We start from the raw sequence: 22,283 nt of genomic DNA on the forward strand, positions 1-22,283 counted from the left end.
CTTTTTTTTTGGGGGGGGGTTGATTACTTTTAATTTAACTTCTGGGTTTTTAAACTTTATGTTAAATTGGAATCTTTTGTTAATGTGAAGAAGGGAGGGGCACTATCTCAAACTTCAAGAATTTTACACTGCTGTTTTCAGAACTAATTCTGGTCTGGGACTTTGGTAAATTTTCAGTGCTTCCAATGTTGTATAATCTGGGGGAAAATGTGGTCACTGCTCTCCTGATCTTTGTCCTTACCCATAAAGGAGCCTAGATCCCTTGCAATTTCAACTGATATTTCTTTGCAGGAATCCTATTACTTTTTACCAGAAACAATACTATTCCTCAAGGTCCTTGTCCCTTTGTGACTAAAAGTGATACTGTTGCTCAGAGCTCCTGCTCCCTCTTGAATGAAAGTGTTCCACTCTGCCTTGAGCTATGACCCAGAAGTGGTTATAGGCCATGGATTTGCTAAACAGCATCTGATCCTGCATCCAGAGCTAGTACAAGGATTCTCTGTAATTTCTTTCTGACCATTCATCAGATCCTTTTATTGTTTCTGTCTCAAGAACTCCCCAAACTGCTGCTGCTTCTGTCACCACCACCATCTTTACCAATTTAATCTGTGTGAAGTAAAACCTCAGAGTTATTTTAATTGAAATTTCTCTTATTACATATTTTTTTTTAGTGAGGCAATTGAGGTTAAGTGACTTGCCCAGGGTCACACAGCTAGTAAGTGTTAAGTGTCTGAGGCCGGACTTGAACTCAGGTACTCCTGATTCCAGGGCTGGTGCTCTATCCACTATGCCACCTAGCTTCCCCTCTTATTATATTTTAATATAGTTATTAATAGTTTGCAATTCCTTTGAGAACTGTTTGCAATTATCCTTTGAGTACTTTTCCCAATAATTGTCCTCAGGTTGGAAGTTCTTTTTCAAGTGATTTATGCTTTCAAGTTTATTGAATATTGGGTTACTGAGTTCAAATATTTCTAATTCTATCTTTATTATATTAGAGTGTTCTATTTTTATATTTTAAAAAATTATCAAATAATTTAACCATATTGCTTTATTTTGAGGACTTGATGTGCTGTTGCCATTTAAGCCCACTTCTTTTTCATTGTTTTTCATGATATTCTAGGTTTTTTTTCTTCAAAGAAATTTTGTTATTTTTTGTCTAGCTTAGTAAAATGGATTGTAATGACACCAAATCTTTAAATTAATTTAATAATTTATATAACTTAATCACAGTCCAGCCCTGAGCTTTAAATATTCCACCAGTTATTTAAGTTATTCCTTATGTCTTTAAGGAACATTTTGTTATTGCATCTATACTATCCTAAGGGTGTTTTGGTTATCTAACTTCTATAGAGGGATAGATAGATAGATAGATGGATAGATAGATAGACAGATAGACAGATATAAATATAATTATTTTGAATGGGATTTCTCTTTCATTTATTTCCTTCTGGATTTTGAAATCAATATATAGGAATGCTGCTTATTGGCATAAGTTTATTTTACATTTTGCTATGTTAATGAAGCTTTTGTCTCTATCAATTTAATTACTTATTCTCTAAATAAACCATTATATCTTGAGCAAATAAGGATAGTTTTCTCTATCTGTATGGTTTTGATTTCTTTTTCTTGTCTTTTTCCCACTTCTAGCATTTCAAGAACTATGTCAAATAAAATTGAGAAAGAAGGCATCCTTGATTTACTCATGATTTTATTGAGAAAGTTTCTAGTGTTTCCCCATTGTGTATAATGCTAATTTTTACTTTTATTTTGATATCTTTTTAATGATAATGGTAGCATTCATATTATACTTTAAGATTTATAAAATTTTTAAGATATATTATCTTATTTGATCCTTATTATCCTTGGAAGTAGGTGATGGGAGATAGATGGTATTATTATCAATGTTTTACAGATATGTTAAATGACTTGCCAAGTATCAGTTAGATATTGAACACCTTTTGGTGGGAATAAAATATATTATTTTATTCTTTTTTTGTAGTTTCTCTTGGATGTAGAATAATTTTGTATTATTTGAATTTACTTTTAGATAAAATATTTGATCATATAAATAATAATAAACACTTTAGGGGCAGCTAGGTGGCACAGTGGATAGAGCATCTGCCCTGTAGTCAGGAGTGCCTGAGTTCAGATCTGGCCTCAGACACTTAACATTTAACTAGCTGTGTGACCCTGGGCAAGTCACTTAACTCCAATTGCCTCACTAAAAAAAATAATAATAATAAACACTTTAGGGTTTGCAGAGATTTTCAAATATTATCCCATTTGATCCCATTTGAACCTCACAAACTTGGGCAGTAGGTGCTATTATTAAAATTTTAAAGAGATTTTATGTGACTTGACTAGGGTTGATTGTATTTTGAAATCCTTTGGTTTGTTGGGATAAAAAGTTTCTCATGGTTGTGGAAGAATTTTGTATTATTTGAATTTCCTTTATTTTATATTTGAGAGTGTTCAATTTAACTACTATGTGCCTTGAAAATTGAAGTATAGTTTTTTTTTTTCTAGAGGCAATCTATGAAATCTCTTTATTGATGTTTTGTTATATGTATAAAGAAATTCTTAGGAATTTTCTTGCATTATTTCCTGAATTGTAGTATTCAGGGTATTTTGTCATATTCTCCTGGGCAACTTATGATCTTTAAGTTATGCCTGAATACCCTGTTTTCAAAGTGAGTCACTATGACTTCTATACAGTTTATGTCTTCTTTTAATGTTGTGCCTTTTGATTTTTCTGACAAGTTTTCTTGTAATTCAGTATTTTTGTTGCATTACCATTGTTCTATCTTTCAATTCTTTAGGAACATTTTTTTGATTTTGGATGCAATTTTTTCTAACATGTCAATTGAGTTTTAAAATTCTGCACTGAAAGCTCTAAGTAATGACCTATATAAATTCCTAACTACTTCTTTTATGGATTTAATTTTATTTTTAAAATTATTTTTGTATTTTCTGTTCCATGTTCTATTGGAAGCACTTTTGGGATTTTGTATTTCTCTAGGTATTGGTTCATTTTTCTTTTTATCATTTTTTGTTAAGAAAAGTTTATATTATCTTTGATAATTTAGCACTCATCCTTACTTCTGTGTTAGGCTCTTCTCTGTTGATTTAACTTCTTGCATTCTAGGCCTTTATTGAGGTCTTTTCTCCTGAAATATTTGGTATTCCATTTTTTTGTATTCTCTAATCACTAAATTTTTATCATTCCCCTTTGCTGATGGGAGTATACCCCCAAAGCTTGGTGGAAAGGCTACCTTGTTTCTTGTCCTGAGTAATCTCTGAGGGGACAAAAATGACCTCAAGTGGTATTATGTTGCCTCTCTTTCAGGTTTGACACAACTGACTATGCTCTTTGATTCCTACCTTGGCTCTCCCTTGTAATTCTCCTTGTATTCCTTTCCCATAGCTAGTCTGAACTAGCACCTATCTTATTCAGTGGGATGTGTAAAGAGGAAAGGTGTTCCAGTCAAATACATCTTAGCCTTAGGTTTTCCCAGTCATACCCTACCATAGTCAAAAGACAGTGTTCTTTCAGTATTTGAAAATGAGAAGGCTTTTTTGTTAAATATCAAGTTATAAGGTAATTCATTCTGGAGGGAAACTTCATGAATGTAATCTATGGGAAGAATTTTTTCTTGGAGTTCATATTTGGCTCATCATCTGGTAATTCATACTGAAGGGAAACTTTGAATTTATTGAATATGGGAAGGCTAAGTACAATCTAAGTACAATTTTTGCTATCAGAAAAATCCATAGTGGAGAGTAAGCTTATTAATATATTAAATGAGAAACGGCCTTCGACTGGAGCAGTGACTTTATTCAATATCATATTGGGAGAGTATGTGATTAACTACATGAATGTACAGAATCAGGGAAGGATTTCAGCAAGAAATACAGTCTTTGACTGAAAGGTAATAATGTGAACTAAAAGAAAAGCTTTTAGTTGAAAGACATTTCTAATTTCTTACTGTGGTTTTTTGCAAACCTGTTTCTTTATCCTCATGTTCCTCCCTTCTTAACCATATTTGCAATAGCTGATTTTGCCATAGTATTCTTATTTTTTTACAAGGCAATGAGGGCCCAGAGTCACACAGCTAATAAGTGTCAAGTGTCTGATTGCCATAGTGTTCTTAAGAAATTACTGGTCTTTGTAACAGGTCCTAAATTTTACCTCACAAATTCTCAGAATCATTAACCATTTTGTCCTTCTATTTATAGAAGAAAAGATATGCCTGCTTCTTGCTAAGTCTAATTATTTTTTCTGCTCCCTAAATCCCATTCCCAGTTCATAACTCCAGCAATCATTCCTTTTTCCTGCTTACTCATCTCATAGGGCTTTTCCTACCATGCCAAAGAAACCTCTTTACCCTGGAAGCTCATTCTACCCTTGAACTAATTCTCACACTGGAAGGACTCTCTGTCCCTGAGAACTCACCTTTTGGTTGACTGATTCCTCTTCATATCTCCAAATTGAGGAGAGAGACTTAGGCAAAAATTCCTTTATTGAGAAGGAAATGGCAAACTACTCTAGTATCTTTGCCAAGACAACCCAAATGGGGCAGGAAGGGTCAGACATGACAAAAAAAATGACTGAACCACAATGACATCAGTGAGGGTAGGGGGACAACAGGGATCCTAAAATGTGTATCAGTCAAAAAAAAAACATTAGTTAGTTAAATTATTCTCTTCTCTTAGCGTATGTAGAGAATAGGGTAGTGGTGGGGTGAACTTGCTGATTGAACACCTTACATTGGTGCAGAATTCCTTGTTTTAGAGGGTTAAAATTAAGATATTTTAGAGAATGTGACTAATTAGTCATCTTGTTGGTCATGTGATACTATCATATCTAATTCTTTTCTCAATTCAATTAACTTTTCCTTTATTAATTTAATTTCTATGCCATTAAATGCATAAATGTTTAAAACTCATTCTTTCAGTGTCACTGATATCTTTAATTTTCTATTTCTTTGCTTAATAATTTATGGTGTTTCCTTATTTGTCAGATACATATACTTCAACTCCAAAGTCCACAGAGGTAACCAATAGTAGAGCTGCAGTTTAAACTTATTTTTTCTGACCACCAAATCCAGTGTTTTTTCAACAAGGCCATGCTAGCCCTACATGTTATAGTTTTCTGCATATTGTAATACACCTGTCATTTTTCATTTTTTTAAAAAAAATTCATGTAATTTATACTGATTTTTAAAAATATGATGAGCATCTCTTAATTGCATGGAAATGATTTCCTTATCATAGTGGTCTTGAAGCTCAAAAATAGTCATGGGATCTCAAATTTGGAAGAAACCTTAGACACCACCAAATGCAATCGATACTGAAACAAGTATCTCCATGATAGCATACCAGCCAAGTGGTCATCCAGCCCCATTTTGAAGACCTTCATTGAAGAGAGTCCTTTTATCATTCAGATTGTCCTCCTTTGTGTCCTGTTTATGTTATCAATGTCCTTACTAAAATGTCACACTCAGGATTAATAAATATGATCTGACTAGGATGGACTAGAAGGGGACTATTGTTTCCTTGGTTCTGGACTCCACTCTTCCCTTTAATGCAATTTAAAAGATTTTCCTAGTAGGAGTCTTTTAAACCAGTGAAAGGGAGAACTCATATATTTATAGACTTTCTAACACAACCCTTTGATATACACTACTATTTTGCATGAATATCTAAAAGAGTAGGGGCAGCTAGGTGCCACAGTAGATAGAGCACCAGAACTGAATTCAGGAATACTTGAGTTCAATCTGGCCTTAGACACTTATTAGATGTGTGACCATGGGCACATAACTCTGTTTCCCTTAGTTTCATTGTCTGTAAAATAAACTGGAGAAGGAAATGGCAAGTCACTCCAGTATCTTTGCCAAGCGAACCCCAAATGGGGTCATGAAGAGTCAGACATGATTTAAATGACTTAGCAACAACATCTAGAAGAGTTACTTCCAATGATGGATAACTAGCAGGATGGTGGAAGGGGAAAAGCTTCCTCTCCCCTCAGGGTTAAGCATGAGAAGTGATGGTATAGAAGGAAAAGTACTAATATATTGACATTAAAAAGGGTTCTTGCAAACTTTTTCTTTAAGTTCTACACTCCTATTTTACAGGCAAAGAAAATGAGGCCCATGGGGAGAATTGTATTTGTCTATGGTCATACAGATAGTAAGTGGTAGAGCTGGAACTAGAACCCAGGTCTCTTGACTTCCAATGCAGTACTTGAGTCCCAAAGGTCATATGCTTTTGGGGGGTGTGATTAGTGCTTCTTTTCCTTGTGTGGTGCTCCTATAATTAATAGACATAGGAGAACAGCTATTAAAATGACTGGGTTTTTTTACTTCAGAACCTTCTTAGTGAATAGCTCCATCTTTTTCTCTTTCTAACATTTTAGCTACTATAAACTCAAAATATGCACCACACTAAAGAACTCAGAGAGGAATATCACTCCTTCACATGATAACCTTCCCCTAGCCTAACCATGGAACATTTTAGTTAACTTCAGCCACTGATGTCCATGCTCTACTTCACAACCAGTCTCTGGAATGAGAGGAAAGAGGAGGACACTGGCTATTGAATGAGATCAAGATGAAAAAAGAAGGAAGCTGGGCAGAAAGGAAAAGCTAGAAGGTTCTATGGGTCTATATGTCAAGAACAAGGATAAAGGAGGAAGAGTGCAGACAAAAAGAGTAAGTGGCAGATACTATTAGAGCTGGGAGATACTAAAATTATTTACTACCACTTCATTTTATAGATGAAGAAAAGTAGTCCTGGAGCAACATGTCTGCTCTGTGGTCTTGAGCCTCTGTTGCTCATCCTGTGACATCAGATACCAATTAGTAAGGCATTGAGTCAGGATCAGGTTCAGGATCAGGTTCAAGATCAGGATCAGGATCAGGATCAGGTTCAGGTTCAGGTTCAGGTTCAGGTTCAGCCTCAGGTTCAGGTTCAGGTTCAGCCTCAGCCTCAGCATCAGCATCAGCCTCAGCCTCTGCCTCGCTCTTAGACTCAGCTTCAGTATCAGCCTTTGGAGGGCGTCTGGATGCTAAAATCCTCTTCTTTTCAAGGAGGCAATTGAGTTGCTTCTGGGTCAAAACCAATAAGGCCGTATCCACAACAAATAGAGTTCCCATCATCAGAGGGACCAGTAATCGCATATACTTTAGACTTCGAAGAAAATCTGAAACAGGCAGACACATGAAATAGGTCCTAGTCTGAAAATCAAAACTTGGAAACGATAATTGAATGCAACTGAGTACTTCTTGTCTCTCACTTTTAGTTCTACATGGTCTTAAGATGAATGGGAGGAATGAGGAGCAGGAGGGAAGCACTCATGATGGTTGGGAGGTAATACAGATTCTTTTCCCATAAACCTTTTCTCCATAACCGGACCACTTCTTGAACCAAAATTTTGGAACATTGTCTGATAATCAGTCAAGAAAATTTTATTAAGATCTGCTATGGGGCAGCTAGGTGGTGCAGGGGATAGAGCACCTGCCCTGGAGTCAGGAGTATCTGAGTTCAAATCCGGCCTCAGACATTTAACACTTATTAGCTGTGTGACCCTGGGCAAGTCACTTAACCCCAATTGCCTCACACACACAAAAAAAGACCTGCTATATGCTAGGCACTGTCCTAGGCCCAGGAATGAAAAGACTGAAGTGAATCAGTCCCTTCCTTTGAGGAACTTGTATTCTATCAGGAGACATGGGGTAGGAGATAGTACTAACATCTAAGGAGATCAGAAAGAGACCCATGCAGAAGATAGGTATAGTCTTTGTGGGGCAAAAAGGGTTAAGTGACTTGTCCAGGGTCATGCAGCTAGTAAGTGTTAAGTGTCTGAGGCTGGATTTGAATTCAGGTCCTCTTGAATCCAGGGCCAGTGCTTTATCCACTATGCCACCTAGTTTCCCTTCTTCAGTTATAGTTTTGAAGAAAAGTAAGAATTATAAGGGGCAGAGGAGTACATTCAAAACATAGGAGAAAGTTAATACAAAGACAATGAGTAGAAGAGCAAAAAAAGAAAAGCAAGTCAATTAAACTGAAGGAAGCAAGAAGTAATGTAGAAAAAGGAGTTGGAGTGGAGTTATACATGACACTAAAATACCAAAGAGAGGATGCTATATTTGGTCCTAGAGATAATAGAAGGCCACAAGAGTTTGTTCAGTAAATGGATGATGTGGCCAGACTTCTAATTTATTAAAATCACTCTGGGAGTCCTAGTGGGTGGGAGTGGAGATAGAATGGATTAGATAGAGATAAAGGAATGAGTCCAATGAGAAGATTAATGCAATAATCTAGATGAAAGATATTGAGTACCTGAATTAAGGTGGGTTAGTGGAGAGAGGGGATATATTGATAGAAATGATAAGATTTGGCAATTTATTTGGCAATTGAACATTAAAGAAACAAGGATATTACAGGTTGCACATTGGGATGAGTGGAAGGATGGTGGTACCTTCAAAAGACATATTAAAGTTGGAAGAAGAAGGTTGGATTTGGAGGAACATATGAGTTCCAGTTTGGACATGTTGAGCTTAACATATCTGAGGGATATCTAGTTAGAAATACCCAATAGGCAGTTGGTAATCCCTAGATGGAGCTCAGTGTAGACAATAGGGCTGAATATATAAAAATAGGATTCACTTATATAGAAATGACAGTTAAATCCATGGAAGTTTATGATATCATCAAATCAGAGAATATAGAGAAAGAAGAGAATGGGGCTCAGATTACCCTAGATCATTGAAGTATAGTTACAGGGTATGATGAAGTACATTAAAGTGTAGTTAGGGGACATGATATGGATATAATAATCCAACAAAGGAGACCAAAAAGTAATAGGAAAAGAAAAAAGAGAAAATAGTATGGCAGTATTCAAGAGAAGAGAAAGTATTCAAGGGAAAGGAATGGTCAGTAGTATCAATTGACTTACAAGGGTCAAAAAGAATGAGGACTAAGAAAAGGTCATTGGATTTGTCAATTGAAAACTTTCAATAGTGTTTTCACTTGAGAGGTAATATTTGAAGTCAAATTCCAAGGAGTTGACAAATGAGTGAAAGGAAAGCAAGTGGATGTACCAAATTTGGATGACATTCTCATGGAGTTTAGGTGAGAAGGAGAGAAAAGCTACAGAAAAATAACTACAGGGTATGGTGGTATCTTGTCAAGTTTTTATGAATGGGTAAGAGAGGTACATTTGTAGACATCAGGGAAGGAATGAATAAATAGGGAGAGTTTAGAGAGAAGGTGCATAGTAATGATAAGAGCTAACATTTGGACAGCAAGTGCTTTATGTATCTGTATCTCATTTGATTTTCAAAATAACCCTTTGAGGTAGTTGTTATTATCCTCATTGTACAGATGGCTGAGGAAGAGAGTAAATGAGTTGCCAGAGGTCACACAGGTAGTAAGTATCTGAGACAGGATTTAATCTCAGGTATTCCTGACTCCAAGTCAAACATTCTATTCACTGTACCACTTAGCTGCCTCAACTGTGGATGCAGTTTTTTGGGGGAAGATGGATGGGAATAGGATTAAGGGCAATTATGGCAGTGTTGACTTGGGCAAGGGTTTGGGCTAACATCATCAGAAACAGAGAGTAAAAGAGGAAATATTTGTGGAAGGATGGTGAATTTAATGGGGTCTCAGTTATGCAGTGAAGGGGAAGAGAGAGCTCACAATTAATGTGACTTCTATTCTTTTCCCAGTAAAATACAAGTAAGTTTTTCATAAGAGGCTTGAGGATAGAAGAAAAAGTTTGGAATTTCTATTCAGAGCAGTAGTAAACAGTGTAAATAATGGTTCAGCAAAAAGGACTGTTTTATTATAAGGCACCAGTTAAGATTAGATAAGAAATTCATAGTAGACCCAGGCAACTCAGTTGTGTGATTTGATCCAGCTCTATCCTGCAACATGCTAAGTAGGGGAAGAGAAAAAAGATGAGGAGAGTCACCTAGGGCTTATGTTTGGCAAGCTGTTTGGCAATAGGAATGCAAGTAAGGAATAGAGAATAAGTGACTAAGTTGCATTGAACTGGTTAACTTAAGGGTCAAAATCTAGAAGGGAAGAAAATGAAGCCAGTGCAGGTTTTGGAAAGAACTAATGAGCACAAAATTTGAAAGTTATGGTAAGGATGAAAAATGATCTAAGTTTAGGAAAAGTGAATCATATGGGAAAATAGACTAAGTGGAGATATTATACTATAAAGGAATTTCATAATTCTTTATCATGGAAGTGGAACTTGTACAGGTGATGGCAAGATCAAAGGTATAACCATTCCTGAATGTGATTGATATGGACTAGAGGGATAGACCTTGAGAAGTGTGGAGACAAAGGGTTATTTTTAAGTGGCGCTAAAAGTGTATATTATTTTTCTTGAACGTGGGACTATCCCACATAATATAGGCTACATGACTTTCCAAACTGAACACTACTGACTTAAAGGGTTGTTTTTTACAAGGTAAGTTAGAAGCAAAATATTTTTCCCTAGGACTTGAAGATCTAAAGAAGAAATGGAGAGAGGAAATGGGATGAGACAAATTAAAACAAGGGGCAGAGCAAGACATTTAAAGATAGTTATTAATTGGCCTTTTAGTCGATTAATAAACAAATGACGCAACTGAATATTTATTGGGAATACACTATCTTAAAATGGGGGAGGGGGTTGGAATAGGTGACCATTAAATCAGTTTCTAGCTCTAACATTCTCTGTCAGATTTTATGTATAATGCACTAACTACTCTCAATAATTCTTTAAATTGGTATGGATAATGTCGACAAAACAGGTCAGAGTAATTCCCAAGTTGTTAGGTAGTTTCTAGGGGCTCCTTTACTTTCTTCAGAAAATGTAACAAGGATAAATTTCCCCATAGGTCATGGAATTAATATCAATTGCCTTCTAGGAGAAGCCTGCTTTACTTCCTTTCCACCTTCTGTCCCCATAGACACTTCCTCCCCCCCCGCCCCCCCCCGCCCCAGCCATCATGTGGCTTCCAATGTCAATTCAGACCTTCTACTCCCTGAAGTATGAGATGCCCTTCTCAGTCCTAGGGCCCTTTATTAGCTATTTCTCTGAACCCTAATGATAAAGAGTTTCTTACCTTGATCTTCATCTTTGAAATCAATATACAGAGGCTCTGAGGTGTAGGGTATTCCCCATAAGATGCCAGTGCAGTGGTATGAGCCTTTGTTCTTGATTGTGGCATAAGAAATGGAGAAGTTGTGGTTCTCATACCAGTATTTGAGGGCTTTGTTATCATGGTAAAATGTCACCTTGTAGACAGCTCGGTTCTTCCAACCATGGCAACTCAGGATTAGGGGTTCTCCCTTTTTTATGATTGGAAGTGAAGCTTGGAGGAGCAGCCAATCTGAAAGTGGCATAGAAAAAGTCTTAGGGACTTTTCTGTGGTTTTGACATCCCCTCTCTCTCCCTGAAGTATTGGAAGGATGGATAGGTGGGAGCAGATAGGGAATGGAACAGAATCTTTCGTTTTTCTCCTAGGGATTCATCTAGATCAGGCATTCTTAACCTCTTTAGTGTCATGGATCATTTTGGCAGTCTGGTAAAGCCTAGGAACCCCTCCTAACAACCCCACCTCAGGGAACTTTAAAAAAATTATTACTATGAAAAACTCTAATCTAGGGATTCTTCATTATGGGTCAGAACTGATATGTTAAGCCCATTTTAACTGTTTCTCCCCCAACCTAAGCTATATATCATTCAGGCACACCAAGCTCTTATTGGCAGTCTTAATGTGTGGGAAAGTCTATTCCCTCCTCTTCAATTCATCCATGAGTATGTCATAGTTCCTCCCTTCACTCTTTCTACAGTTCATTCAAAATATGGAGACATGACTGGGCAACCATGTACACTGGGACCTACTTTCCTTGTCACCATCAACATATATTCTACATGCCCAGCCAAAATCCCACAGCTATCATCCTGGGAAAGAATCCCTGTGGAGATGTGACCTGGCATTTGCTCTCAGGGTACTGGAATTCTTGCTTCCTCAGCAACCACAGTCACCAGAAACCCAGAAAATAAGGTTCTCACCAACAAAGTCCAGTTCCTGGCATTGTCAAATGGTTCAATTTTTATAAATGGACATGATTTTCAGTAGAAATGACATTAGAGAATATGCATTACTGTCTGTTTTGCCATTGTACCCTATGTAGCATGGAACCTTTCTATATGATTTGCTGCTGAAGTCTTCTGTTTGTTATCATTCCCATTAGAATGTGAGTTTCTTTCACTATTTGACAAAAACTTCAGGGAAAACTGGAAAACAACATGTCAGAAACTAGGTATAGACCAACATCTTACACTGTATACTAAGATAAGGTCAAAATAGATACATGATTTAGACATAAAGGTTGATGCCATAAGCAAATTAGGAGAGCAAGGAATAGTTTATGTGTTAGATCTATGGAGAAAGGAAGAATTTGTGAGCAAACAAGAGATATAGAGCATTATAAAATATAAAATGGATAATTTTGATCATATTAAAATATTTTTGCACAAACAGTACCAATCCAACCAATATTAGAAGGAAAGCAGAAATCTGGGAAACAATCTTTAGAGCAAGCATCTTTGATAAAGGACTCATTTCTCAGCTATGCAGAGGACTGAGTCAAATTTAAAAGAATACAAACCATTCCCAAATTGATAAATGGTATAAGGATATGAATAGGCAGTTTTCAGATGAAGAAATCAAAGCTATCTATAGTTATAGGAAGAAATGCTCTAAATCACTATCAATTAGAGGAATGCAAATTAAAACACCTCACAACTATTAGATAGGTTAATATTACAGAAAAAGAAAACAAATGTTGGAGAGGATATGGGAAAATTGGGACACTAATGCACTGTTGGTGGAGTTGTGAACTGTTCCAATCATTCTGGAAAGCAATTTGGAAATATGCCCAAAGGACAATCAAACTACATATTACCCTTTGATCTGGCAATGCCACTACTAGGTCTGTATGTCAAAATGATCACTAAAAGGGGAAAATGACCTACATGAATAAAATATTTATAGCAGCTCTTTTTGTGGTGGCAAAGAATAAAAAAAATGAGGAATGACTGAACAAGTTGTGGTATATGAGTGTTATGGAATACTATCGTACTATTGGAAATGATGAGCAGGCAGATTTCAGAAAAACCTGTAAAAGCTTACATGAACTGATGCAAAGTGAAGTAAGCTGAACCAGTAGAACATTGTACAGAGTATCAGCAATATGATCAACTATGAATGACTTAACTCTTCTCAGCAGTACAATGATTCAAGACAATTACAAAGAACTCATGATGGAAAATGCTATCCACAGCCAAAGAACTGATGGAGTCTGAATGCAGATCAGAGAATACTATTTTCACCTTCTTTATTTTTTTGTATTTTTTTCTAATGACTTATTTCTTCTTTCATAATGTGGCTACTATATGTTTTCATGATTGAACATATATAACCTATATTAAATTGCTAACTGTCTTAGGATGGAAGTGGTGAGGGAGAGAGATAATTCTCAACTCAATTTTTTAAATGAAAGTTAAAAAATGTCTTTACATGTAACTGGGAAAAAACAAAATACAATTTTCAAAAATGAATTCCTTGGGAGCAAGTACTGTCTCACTTTTCTATTTGTATATCTAATGCTTATAACTGTACGTTGCTTATTGTAATTAATTAATCCTTTTTCATTGGTTCATCCATGCACACATTCATTCATTTATTGCTAGGACAAGGGGTGGGAACACAAGGATGAGTCTTATTATATAAGCTCCTTAAGAGCAGAGCCTGTTTTTGCTTTTCTTTGTTTGCCCAAGCTTTAAAACTCTTAATGTTCCTGGCACATAAGAAATATTTAATAAATGCTTGTTGGCTGAAACTTCTAGAAACTAGTACTATCTTGGATAATGACCTAACTGCACCATATTGAAGTTAGAAGGAACTTCAGGGGTCATCTAGTTGAAACTGGATATGACCAAAAACTTTGCCTTTGACACACCCAACCAATTTTCATCTTATCTTTGACTAAAGACCTCTAGGTGGGTGCCTCCTGAGATAACCCATTCTACTTTGGATAACTAATTAATTTTTTGTTGGTTTTTTTTTTTAGTGAGGCAATTGGGGTTAAGTGACTTGCCCAGGGTCACACAGCTAGTAAGTGTCAAGTATCTGAGGCCAGATTTGAACTCAGGTCTTCCTGAATCCAGGGCCAGTGCTTTATACACTGTGCCACCTAGCTGCCCCCGATAACTATATCTTTTCTTAATGAAGCCTATTTTAGTCATCATAGTGAGGTTATTGACATTATTTTTGACTCAGATTGAAATTGCAGTCTGCTCCCCAAATCCCAAGATCCTTTCCAAATACACACACACACACACACACACACACACACACACACACAATGTAGTCATGTCTGTTGCATCTTGAACTTATGGAGTTGAGTTTTTAATACAAATATGAGGGTTTGTATGTGTCCCTATTAAATTTGATCATAGTAGAGCAGAGGACTTAGAGTGGGAAGGGTTGGAAGTAACTTCTGAGAACATCTAGCCAAGGCCATCACTTGACTAAGAGAATGCAGGTAATAAGCATCATGGAATGATTTGAAATGAGGTCCTCTAACTCAAACCAGAGAGCTTTCTCTTATAACATTCTGACTGTCCAACATTCAAATGTGTCAAGATTTTTTAGATCTTGACTCTGTCATCTAATGTGTTAGGTATCCTTCCAGCTTGGTATGATATGCTGACAATATAACTCTAAGTGCTCCTATCTCAACTTCCCTCCTAACACAGTTAAGGGGGCTTAGATCAGCCTTGCCTGTCTATGGCTGAGGCAATTTGAGAGCCATGACTTTCAGTTAACCCCTTTACCAGATCCCTACTATCAAGGAAGGTTGGGGCCCATGAACCAAACAAGTCCTAAGTCTTTCAGAGAAGGAAAGGGGGTGGTAAATGGAGAATATTCAGTATGGAGAATCAAAAAGACCTCAGCGAGGCTGTCAAGCAGCCAGGAAGGAAAAGCCACTAGAAAGGTATTTTTCCCTCTTTCCTTAGCCTCTTTAATAACTTCCTGGATACCAAGAGGTGTGGTCAAGTAGAAAAACTGATGTGGATGTTTATCCATTTGGATCAACTGCAAGTCAACAACTACAAGATTTCTGGAGATTTCAGGATCACCACCTATCCTGCCATTATGTCCTACAGACCCCTAGGAATTGTACTATCTGATTTGCTAATGCCCTCTAAGGACCCCTGAACCTTGACACACACTAATGCTAAATACTTAGAACTTTCAGGCCAATTTAACTTTCCTGCAACTCTATTACTTTATATGTCTTCTCTCTCCCAATTAGAATGTGAACTCCTGGATAGAAGTCACTGTGTTTGTTTGGTTCTGATTCGTACACCCAGTATTTTGTGCCCAGTGCTTAAAATACACTTGAAATGCACTTGAAAAAAATTTTTTTTCATTCCACCCTTGCCCCAGATCTCCCTAGGTCCAACACTTACCACTGTAAACTCCTAGATGCATAGGGTCACTGAAGATAGAATCTTTAGTCTTGCATCTATATTCTCCACTGTCATTGATGGTGGCAAAAGTGATGCTAATGCTGGGAGTTTGAAATGGGATTCTGGAGTTATTATGAAGCCATTGGGTCTGGTTGCTACCTGAAGTGCCGGGTCCCTCACAGTGAAGAGTCACATTCTCTCCCCTGAAAATTCTGTTCCATGGAGGATTCAGAGATAGTAAAGCCTTTGAAGTATCCTCTATAAGTTAGAAAGGAAAAGATGTCCAGTCCTGAAAACTCATACATTCAATAGTCCATTTGACAATCAATTAGTTGTCCTGACTAGCTCTGAGGCCCTATATGTTCTAGGTACTGAAGGGAGACCCAGAGGAAGAGGTCCTGACTTCCTAGCCTCCCTACCAAATCTAATAGCCTGTTCTCTGTGTTCATCCTTCTTGGCCTCTTTGCAGGCTCTGATGATGTTGATCACCCATTTCTCTTGATATTCTTTTTTTCCTAGACACTGCTTTTGTGACACTGCTTTCTCTTGGTTTTCCTCTCCCTTCCCTCTATTATCTGACTCCTCAATCTCTTTTGCTAGATTTCATGCACACCATTCCCCATAACTGGGTGTATCCCTCATTGGCCTTCTTCTCTACTCCCTTTCTACTATCTCACTTGGTGATCTCATTAGCTCCCATGGATTCAATTATCATCTATATGCAGATAATTCTCAGGTTTATTTGTCCAGTCCTAACCTCTTTCCTGTCTTCCAGTCTAACATCATCAACTGCCTGTTAGACATCTTGAACTAGATTTTTTTGGGGGGTGAGGCAATTGGGGTTAAGTGACTTGCCCAGGGTCACACAGCTAGTAAGTGTCAAGTGTCTGAGGCCACATTTGAACTAAGGTCCTCCTGAATTCAGGGCTGGTGCTTTATCCACTGTGCCACCTAGCTGTCCCTTGAACTAGATCTTGTAGCCATAGTAAACTCAATTTATTCAAAACAGAATTCATTATGTTCTACCCCTCTCCCAAACTTTCCCTTCTTCCTAACTTCCCTATTACTGTCAAGGGTACCACCATATTTTCAGTAAACCAAGCTCCCAAACTAAGTACTATCCTTGACTTCTTACTCCATCTCACCCTCCATATTCAATCAGTCCAATTCAATTGCTACATCCTGTTATTTAACCTTTCTGAGCTTCAGGTACCTAATCTGTAAAATAAATGACATAATATACTCCTTACCCCTCTTAAAGGGTTGAAGGGTTGTTGTGAGGAAAGTACTTTTTAAGTTTCAAAGGACTATAGAAATGGGAGTTATTATTATAATTATTATTATAAAGGAGAGACAGCAGGTAGGGGGAACAAAGAGAGGATAAGTCAGACATGCTTACCTTTGGGCCTTCTTAGAGCTATAAAAGACAAGAAAATAGATATTAGTTACAAGGAAGAAGTGAATACCCAAACAAGTCAAGCAAATTATCTTTATCAAGATAGGGACCTCAGAACTAAGTAGTAATTTAGATATGCCTTAATCTGGGCAGAATATAATGGGATTATCACTTAATGAAGCCTGTATGGTATATAGTTCTTAATACTGCTGCAGTACACATTGTCTATTTTGTCTGACATACTGATATTATTGAGATTATCATATTAATTTATATTGAGATTGCAGTCTCTCTAAATCCAAAGATCTTTAAAAAAAAAAACAACCTTCTGGCTAGTAATGTTTCTTTTTCCATTTTATGCTTGTGAAGTTGACATTTTTAAATCCCTTTTAATTATCTGGTGTATATAGCTTGTTGGTACATATTTATTTGCCTGTTGTTTCCCCCATTAGATTAGTGAGCTCTTTGAGGGCAAGGACTGTCTTTTGCCCTTTTTTGTATACCCAATATTTAGCATAGTGCCTGGCCCATAGTTGGCACTTAATAAATGTTAATTGACTGACTGACCTGACTATAAGAGTTTACATGTATCCCCATTGAACTAGATAATATTAGAGAAGAGGATCATAGATCTAGAGCTGGAAGCAACCTCCAAGGCCATGTAAGCCAACTGTGTCTTAAAATTGATTTAAACGTGAAAGCACTTGTAAACTGGAGCTCTTCTGTGTCTGGAAGAGATTGTTGACTGGGTTGAAGAATAACCTTCTGGAAAGGAAATTCTCATTCCAGCCAAGGTTCAGAGAAAGACAGATTGTTCCCTCCCACTCCTATTCCATGGAAGAAAGAGCTACAAAGGGTTCTCCTTCATCTTAGTTCAATTGATGCATGTAGGAGGTCTCTGACTTTCTAATAGAGTTGTAAAAATTCTTGGGGCTTTAAGCTATAAGAGTAACAGGGCCTGTTCTTCCTCTAATAGCAAAGAGACAGTGCCTCAACTGATGATTCCAGCTGAAGCCAGGAACTGGAAGCGGGGAGAAACTTCACAACTTCATGACAACCTATGGGTCACATATGGACAGCAGAACACTGACCAAGTATTGACCATTTAGTATCAACAGAGGGAGGCACTAGGCAGAAAATATATACCACACCCATGGGAGTGGCAGAGAGGAGACATTTAGCAGAGACTGTATGCAATACGAGACCTGTAGGAAACAAAGCTAATAGGAGTGACACAGAGACATCATTAGGGTGATTCTGCAGAGTCAGGGCCTCAGTTTCTCTTCCATAAGTAACACAACTACATGTGAGCCTCTCCTAATGTGTGAATTATGTTTGTTTACTTGCCTACTGGTGTGTGTGTGTGTTTGTGTGTGTGATGTTTGTGTGTGTGTGTATGTATGTATGTTGGGAAGTGTACCCAGGTTTCTGGGGACAAGATTTATTGCTATTTTCTGACTTTGCAGTTTCATTAAGAACCTTTGTTTCAAAACAGTTGCAGATTGTGGTAACTAGAAAAACTAATCATAATGGTGGGGCCTCATGAACTATGTTTTGAATTGGACCTACAAAATACCTTGAACCTGGGATAACATAATGAGGGTGTCCCACTGTGCAAGGTGGGGTTTAACCTTAAGGTTGTTTTATTTGTTTGTTTTTTGGTGAGGCATTTGGGGTTAAGTGACTTGCCCAGGGTCACACAGCTAGTAAGTGCTAAGTGTCTGAGGCTGGATTTGAACTCAGGTCCTCCTGAATCCAGGGCCAGTGCTCTATCCACTGCGTACCTAGCTGCTCCTCCCCTTATGGTTTTATATCTGTTTTTGAAGCTGAGGAATACAGGAGAGTGAAATAAAAATTTTAGATGGGAAATATAGGGAGGGAAATCCTGGGATAAAGGCAGAGTAAGAGACAGATATACTGAGGATGGTTCTTTCTTCATTACACTGAGTAAGGTGTGTTAAGAATCTTCAAATTCAGAAAGCAAAAATATAATATCAGGAAAAAGAAAAACAATAGAATCCATTCTGGAGTTGTGATAGGAAAAAAAAAAACCCTGAAGACCAACTTGTTAACCTGCGACTAGGCATCCCTGAGGAACTTCTCCCTTCCTTCCTATCTTCTCCCAACCCTCCTGTTTGCCTAGCGTGACCCCATGACACACAAGGATGTTGCAATTTGAGACAACTTTTAGCATTAACTCCCTAATAGTGTGTGTTTCTGTGTGTGTATACAAATGCTCAAGGTTTGTACTATTAGGACAAGTGAAGCTTCTATCAAGACAGGTGCTTTGATCCTCAACACCCTTCTCTCACACAGCTTGAATTGCCCCAAAGCAGCCTGTCTGTGACTGAGGCAGATTGAAGTGGCCAGCTTTCAGAGTGAACATCTCAGTGAGAACCCCACAACCATGGCAGTTAAGGTCAATGAATCAAATCAATCCTAAGTCTTTCAAAGAAAGAAAGGGGGTGGATGTGGAGAAGTGTCTAATATGGAGAACAAGAAAGTGGGGAAAGGAAAGAGATTAGAAATGCAGCACTGATCAGAACTATTTTACCGTAGCACAGGAAGTATGCATATGTATGTGTGTATACACACATATATGTATATGTATATATATATATATATATATATGTCTATACATGTACACACATACACATGCTACATCTGATATATGTAAATATGTTTATATGAAATATAATGCACAGGTACATTTGGTACATACATTCATGTATATATCTATATATGTATGTGTGCATGCATCCTTTTTTTCTTACTGCTGTTGCTATCACCTGACAGGTACTTCATTCAGGCAGCAGTTGCGGGTCAGTGCCTTTCCCCCTTATTCCCCTCAACTTCCCACACACCATGAAAGATAGCCAGGTGAGAAGCATGATATGGATCTTCATATCACTTGAATGAACTAAGAGTCAACCACCATAAACCTTCCGGTGAGATCAGGACCACCAGTTATTGCCATCTGCTCTGCCAAGTGCCCTAGAGCCCTGGGCACTATTCTCTGACTTGCTAGTTCATCCTAACGTCCCTTGTACCATGACATCCATACCCATGCTGCATTCTTAAAACTTTCAGGCCTTTATACCTACTCTGTAACTCTTATCTTTCCTAATTGAAACATGACCTCCTGGAAATACCATCTTCTTGTTGTTGTTTTTAATTTGTATATCCAAAATGTAGCATACATTAAACACTTAAAATACTTTTTCATTCATCCTCACCTTCCTGGACCTTTGCCCCAGATCTCCCTAGGTCCAATACTTACGAATGTAGACTCCTAGATACACAGGGTCACTGAAGGCAGAACCAGGAGTCCGGCATCGATATTCTCCTTTGTGTCTGGTGGTAGCAAAAGTGATATTGAAACTGAGAGTTTGGAATGAGATGCTCTTGCCATCGTGGAGCCATTCGGTGTGATTGTTACCAGAAGTGCTGGGTGATTTACAGTAAAGGGTCACCTTCTCTCCCATGGAAACTCTCCATGAGGGACTCAGGGAGACAACAGCTCTTGAAACAGCATCTATGGGTTAGAAAGAAGGAGAGGTAAAGGAGAGGATGTGTATAAAGTTGTCAAGACTCAGAAATTCGGATAATTCAAAATTCTATCTGAAAGCCAATCAGTTCTACCTTGCTTTGAAGTTCTTATATCTAGGGCATTGAAGGGAGACCCAGAGGAAGTAAGAAAATCTTTGCCTTCCTAGGACTCCTAGTTTGGTAGGGAAAGGCAAGATTCATATTCAGGAAAATGTTTAAAACTGAGAACTATGAATAAGTAGAAATCAATATGTTGAGCCAATGTTATGACAGGAAGAAACAAGAAGGGAAGGTTGTATGTGTAACTGTGGCCAAGTCATATTACATTCCCTGGGCTGCAGTTTCCTCATTTTAAAAATGAGTGACTTGGACTAGATGTCCTCTGAGGTCCCTCTTAGCTCTAGAACTATGTTCTTTGAGGTGGTGAGTATAAATTAGAATTTGAGAGAGAGCTTGTTTCAGGCAGTGACAGCAGTCTAAAAGCAGGGCAAGGTATAAAAAGGAGTGGGAAGCAGGTGGGGCAGTGTGGATATAAGAGTGGAAGTCATAAAAAAGCAGAGATGGTGAGATTCTGACATTTACCATGGGACTCCAATTAAATCATTCAACTTCTCTGAAACTCAGTTTCCTAGTTTAAAGCATGTATAATAATACATGCCCCTCCCACCTCATAAGGTTATTGTGAAGAATGTATTTTGTTAGGCTTAAAGGGCTTTAAAAATGGGAATTATTGCTATTATTATAAAATAAGAGGCAACAGGTAGAGAAGACAAAGAGAATGTCAGGAGTACTTACCTATGGACTTTCCACTTGAAGCTGTAAGAGACCAGAGAATAATGATCAGCTCTAAGGGAGAAAGGAGTACCCAATGATCAGGCCATTGTCAGGCTAGGGACTGGGATATGTGGGGAAGGTAGCCAGAATTCAAGGACAAGAGTTCCAGCATGCCTTTTTGTGGCACCCTGCCCCTATCCCTGCCCTGTGCAGTTGGAAGTTATCTTCAGAACCAGCATGTACCTACATAACCCTGACCAGGAGTTGAAGGATGCTCTGAATGCTGGGGCTCCCATATCCTTCTCCTTCCTCTAGTCATACTTAATCAGAGCTGTCACCCCAATCCAAGTCAGACCTCTGAGTTTTCATTGAAGACTTTGGTCATAAAAAGTATTGAGTGGCTCCATCCAAAAGCCAAGGGGGTGAAGGCAAACCACAGCCTTTTTACAATCTACTGACATTGAAGAATTTCTTTGCAAGCCCTTGGCTCTAGGAATTCTACACTGATGTGGCTAAAGCCTGAGATTCCTGAGAAGTCAGACCTGGGGGAATCTCTCACCTGGATTCCTTCAGCCCTTAAAAGGGTCAATGTTCTCCAGGGATTTACACCAAAAGATGTCATCTCTTTATAGGAACTTTTTTCCTCCCTCATCCAACTCTGCCTTGGCAGAGATATCTTAAACCAAGTAGGAATTAGGGTTGTCAGATTCTTAACTTCAGACCTTCATTAAGCTCAACTCAGCCTTGTTTCTTCTGCCTTCTAGTCAGTCCCCAAATCAGAATCTACAGGCACAGGGAGAGATCAGAGATCCCTAACATGCCATCCCCACTTGGGCATCTGTATAAGTAAAAGATCCATCTCTATATTTCTGTGCCTACATCCCAGCTTTTTCCAGGCCCCTCCACTTACCCCAGAGCAGTAGAGTTACCCAAAGCAATTTGGGGGTGAATGCAAAACCTCCCATAGGAACATGAACTACCTCAACAGCCTGCAAGGACTGGAAAGAGAGGAGAGAA

General features: G+C 37.9%; 2 protein-coding genes across 2 annotated transcripts in view; one reads left to right on the forward strand and one right to left on the reverse strand.

Annotated features, from left to right (window-relative positions):
* LOC122725355 (olfactory receptor 10J1-like) overlaps positions 1 to 22,283 on the forward strand; it is a 66,994-nt gene that overhangs the window by 20,213 nt on the left and 24,498 nt on the right.
* Positions 6,861 to 22,231, reverse strand: FCER1A (Fc fragment of IgE receptor Ia). The gene is made up of 5 exons (XM_043962436.1): positions 22,177 to 22,231; positions 21,288 to 21,308; positions 15,548 to 15,805; positions 11,127 to 11,393; positions 6,861 to 7,204 (listed from the first exon to the last, which is right to left on the reverse strand). Exons 1-5 carry the CDS (start codon positions 22,229 to 22,231, stop codon positions 6,861 to 6,863), a joined length of 945 nt encoding a protein of 314 aa, XP_043818371.1.

This window comes from Dromiciops gliroides, chromosome 4 (genome assembly GCF_019393635.1).
Source record: "Dromiciops gliroides isolate mDroGli1 chromosome 4, mDroGli1.pri, whole genome shotgun sequence".
Lineage (NCBI taxonomy): Eukaryota > Metazoa > Chordata > Mammalia > Microbiotheria > Microbiotheriidae > Dromiciops > Dromiciops gliroides.

Excerpts from the sequence above, each read along its gene's own strand:
- FCER1A (XM_043962436.1), bottom strand. The coding sequence starts at position 22,231 with ATGGGAGGTTTTGCATTCACCCCCAAATTGCTTTGGGTAACTCTACTG. Across the intron at positions 11,394-15,547 it reads GCATCTAGGAGTTTACAGTG|ATTGGCTGCTCCTCCAAGCT; the intron begins GTAAGTGTTGGA and ends TGCCACTTTCAG. Across the intron at positions 7,205-11,126 it reads TTTCAAAGATGAAGATCAAG|ATTTTCTTCGAAGTCTAAAG; the intron begins GTAAGAAACTCT and ends TGCCTGTTTCAG.